This window comes from Solanum tuberosum, unplaced genomic scaffold (assembly GCF_000226075.1).
Source record: "Solanum tuberosum cultivar DM 1-3 516 R44 unplaced genomic scaffold, SolTub_3.0 scf00278, whole genome shotgun sequence".
In the NCBI taxonomy this organism is placed as follows: Eukaryota; Viridiplantae; Streptophyta; class Magnoliopsida; order Solanales; family Solanaceae; genus Solanum; species Solanum tuberosum.
In genome coordinates, this window is record NW_006239215.1 from 269,426 (window position 1) to 272,880 (window position 3,455).

General features: G+C 37.5%; 1 protein-coding gene across 1 annotated transcript; it reads left to right on the forward strand.

The window, feature by feature from the left end:
• Positions 1-1,933: 1,933 nt before the first annotated feature.
• LOC107062977 (uncharacterized) lies at positions 1,934-3,164 on the forward strand. The gene is made up of 3 exons (XM_015314308.1): positions 1,934-2,147; positions 2,763-3,046; positions 3,156-3,164. The coding sequence occupies exons 1-3, from the start codon at positions 1,934-1,936 to the stop codon at positions 3,162-3,164; spliced, it is 507 nt and encodes a 168-aa protein (XP_015169794.1).
• Positions 3,165-3,455: the final 291 nt, after the last annotated feature.

Consider the following 3,455-nt stretch of genomic DNA (forward strand, 5'->3'; position numbering starts at 1 on the left):
TCTAACTTGGCAAATCAGAAATTAATAGTGGTAAAGGTTTAGGTTGTCAAAAGATAGAACCCCCTTATAACCCTCATAGCAAGTACATGTCTACCTCTGATAACTTTTTATGCACTCACTGTGGCAGAAATGGTCACTTGAAAAGAAACTGTGAATCCTTGAAAAAGACCAAAGAAAATCAAGCAAATTTCTTTAAATTTGAGAAAAGGAAAGAAACTAGTCGTAGATATCGTTTAAGTCAGAACTCTTTGTCACCATGGACGGGGAGGTTTCTCATCAACCCTCGTGATAGTGTTTGGGAACTCCATCTTATGTGGGCTCCTAAATATAACAAGTGATTCTTTTTGCATAAGGGAGGAAACAGTCAATGCTGGCTCATGGACAGTGGTTGGTCAAAGCATATGACTGAAGAAACTCATCACTTCCTTTCTGTGGAGCACACTAAGGTGGTGGTGTGTCATTTGGAAATGGAAAGAAAGGGTTCATCCTTGGCATTGGGAAGATTGGGAGATCCGTGGAACACCCCATAAATAATGTGTAGTATTTGAATGGGTTAAAATACAACATTCTCAGTGTGTCTCAGATTTGAGATAAAGAAAATGAAGTGAGATTTTTGTGAAATTAATGCTTCGTCACTAATCTTACTTCGATAGAAGTTATTCTTATAGCTAAAAGGTTTAATAATATGTATGTTGTGGACCTTGTTTATATAAAAGGAGATAATCTCACATGCCTGAGTGCTCAGCGTTATAGAGTTGATTTGTGGCACAAAAGGTTAGGACATGTAAGCTTCTCATCGTTGAATAAGTTGGTTTCAGGAACCTGGTCTATGGCTTAATCAAGCTGAAATTTGTAGAGAACAAAATCGGTGATGCTTGCGTAAGAGGTAAGTAAACGAGGTCTTATTTTAAGAAAAAGTAAACGAGGTCTTCTTTTAAGAAAAATAAAGGTATCAGTACAACCAGGCCACTAGAAATTCTTCAAATGGACTTGTGTGGGCCTGTGATAATTCAAAACAGGGGTGGGAAGAAATACATTTTGGTGGTTGTCGATGACTTTTCGAGGTTCATCTGGAACATGTTCATGCAAACAAAGGATGAAACAACTGAGGTATTAATTATCTTTGTGAAAATGATCTAGATGAAGCTGAATTGCAAGATTGTAGGTGTCAGATCAGACCATGGTACAGAGTTCAAAAATACCCAAATCAAAGGGTTTTACGTCTGACCATGGAATTCATCATAACTTTTCTGCTCATAGAAATCCTCAGCAAAATGGGGTTGTTGAGAAAAAGAACATAACCTTAATGGATATTGATTGAATGATGCTTATTAATTAAGGTCTTGCAATGAATTTTTGGTCAGAAGCGGTAAATACATCTTGTGATATTACCAATAGATGTCTCATCAGATCAGTGCTCAAGAAAAATCCATATGAGTTGTTGAATGGAAGAAAACCATTGCTCAAGAAATCTCCATATGAGTTGTTGAATGGAAGAAAACCATCACTCAGTTATCTGAAGGCTTTTGGCTGCAAGTGCTTTGTGATGAACAACGGGATGAATGATCTTGGAAAATTCAATCCAAAGAGTGATGAAGGAGTCTTTGTGGGGTACTCCTCGACAAGCAAGGCATACATAGTCTACAACAAGAGAACTCTGTGCATAGAGGAAAGTGTTCATGTTATCTTCAATGAATCTGGTGAAATGAACAACATTGAAGACAAGGATGATCTTGAACATGAAAAACTAATGCAAATTCAAAGAGATAGTCTGGTGCAAGACTATGGTGGATAAGGTTCCAAATGAAGAAAATGATGCAGAAGCTACAGAAGAACCTGGTCCTTCTATTGTCTCAGATGCTCCTAAAAGAGAAGAACCAACAAAGAAAGTTCTAAAGAAGGGGAACAAGTTGTTGAAGCCAACAAAGAGACTATGAGGAAGTCAGGGTGGAAACATCAGTCTTCTAATTCCTTGGACAATCTTGTCTCTCCATTGGAATCCGCATTGCACACTAGATCAAAGACTAGAAATCTAGTTGCATTTTCTGCTTTCATCTCCACTATTGAACCTGAGAACATCAAAGAAGCTCTGAAGGATGCTGACAGGGTGAACTCATTGCAGGAGGAGCTTCATCAGTTTGAAAGAAGTAAAGTGTGGCACTTAGTCCCACACCTCTCAACAGAACCATTATTGGGACCATATGGGTGTCCATAAATAAGTTGGATGAACATGGGACTATCACAAAGAATAATTCAAGACTAGTGGTTCATGGATACAATCAAGAAGAAGGAATTGATTATGATGAGACTTTTGCCCCAATGGCAAAGATTGAAGAAATCAGAATCCTAATTGCTTTTGCTACACATATGGGGTTCAAACTGTTCCAGATGGACTTTAAAAGTTCTTTTCTAAATGGATATTCGAAGGACGAAGTCTATGTTAAGCAGCCTCTAGGGTTTGAAGATCTTGACTCGCCAAATCATGTGCTGAAATTAGATAAAGCCTTGTATGTCCTAAAGCAAGCTCCTAGAGCTTGGTATAAACATCTATCAAAATTTCTTCTTGAAAATAGTTTCAAAAGAGAAAAAATTGACAACACTTTATTCTTGAAGTCAAGAGGAAAGGAGCTTCTTATAGCACAAATATATGTGGATGACATAATATTCTGAGCTACTTCAGATGCTCATTCAAAAGAGTTTGCAGCACTAATAGGAACTGAATTTTAGATGAGTATGATACAGGGAACTCACCTATTTCCTAGGTTTGCAGATTAGACAGTTTCCTCAAGGCCCTTCTATTTGTCAAGAAAAATATATCAACGAGCTGCTCAGAAGGTTCAATATGCAGGAGGCCAAGATAATTTATACACCCATGATAATGAGTAACAAACTTGGCTGTGATGAGGTAGGCATTGACGTAAATGAAACAATGTATAGAGGAATCATTGGATCTCTCCTCTATCTTACTGTAATCAAGCCAGATATTGTCTTTAGCATGGGGATGTGTACTATATTTCAAGCAGCTCCAAAGGAATCACACCTGAAGGTAGCAAAAAATATTCTATGATATTTAAAGGGTTCTTAGGATGTAGTCCTATTTTATCCTTCAGAAGATTCTTTTAACTTAGTTGGATATGCTGATGTTGATTATGCAGGTTTTCTAAACACCTTAGGATTGACTCGTTTTGTAGGGTCATCACTTATTTCATGGGATACAAAGAAGCAAAACTAAGTAGCTTTGTATACAACTAAAGCCGAGTCTGTAGTTGCTGCTTCGTGTTGTGTTCAACTCATATGGATCGAACAACTGCTTGAAGATGTTTGTGTTCTCACTGACACAATTCCTCTTATGTGTGACAATACAAGCGCAATGAACATGGGCAAAAAATCTAGTCAAACATAAGAGAACCAAGCACATTGATGTGAGACATCATTTCCTTCGAGAGAATGTTAAT

What these genes read in the sequence shown, in the direction of transcription:
- LOC107062977 (XM_015314308.1), top strand. Translation starts at nt 1,934, where the DNA reads ATGAGGAAGTCAGGGTGGAAACATCAGTCTTCTAATTCCTTGGACAAT. An exon ending in GCTTCATCAGTTTGAAAGAA is followed by an intron (nt 2,148 to 2,762) that starts GTAAAGTGTGGC and finishes CCTATTTCCTAG; the next exon opens with GTTTGCAGATTAGACAGTTT.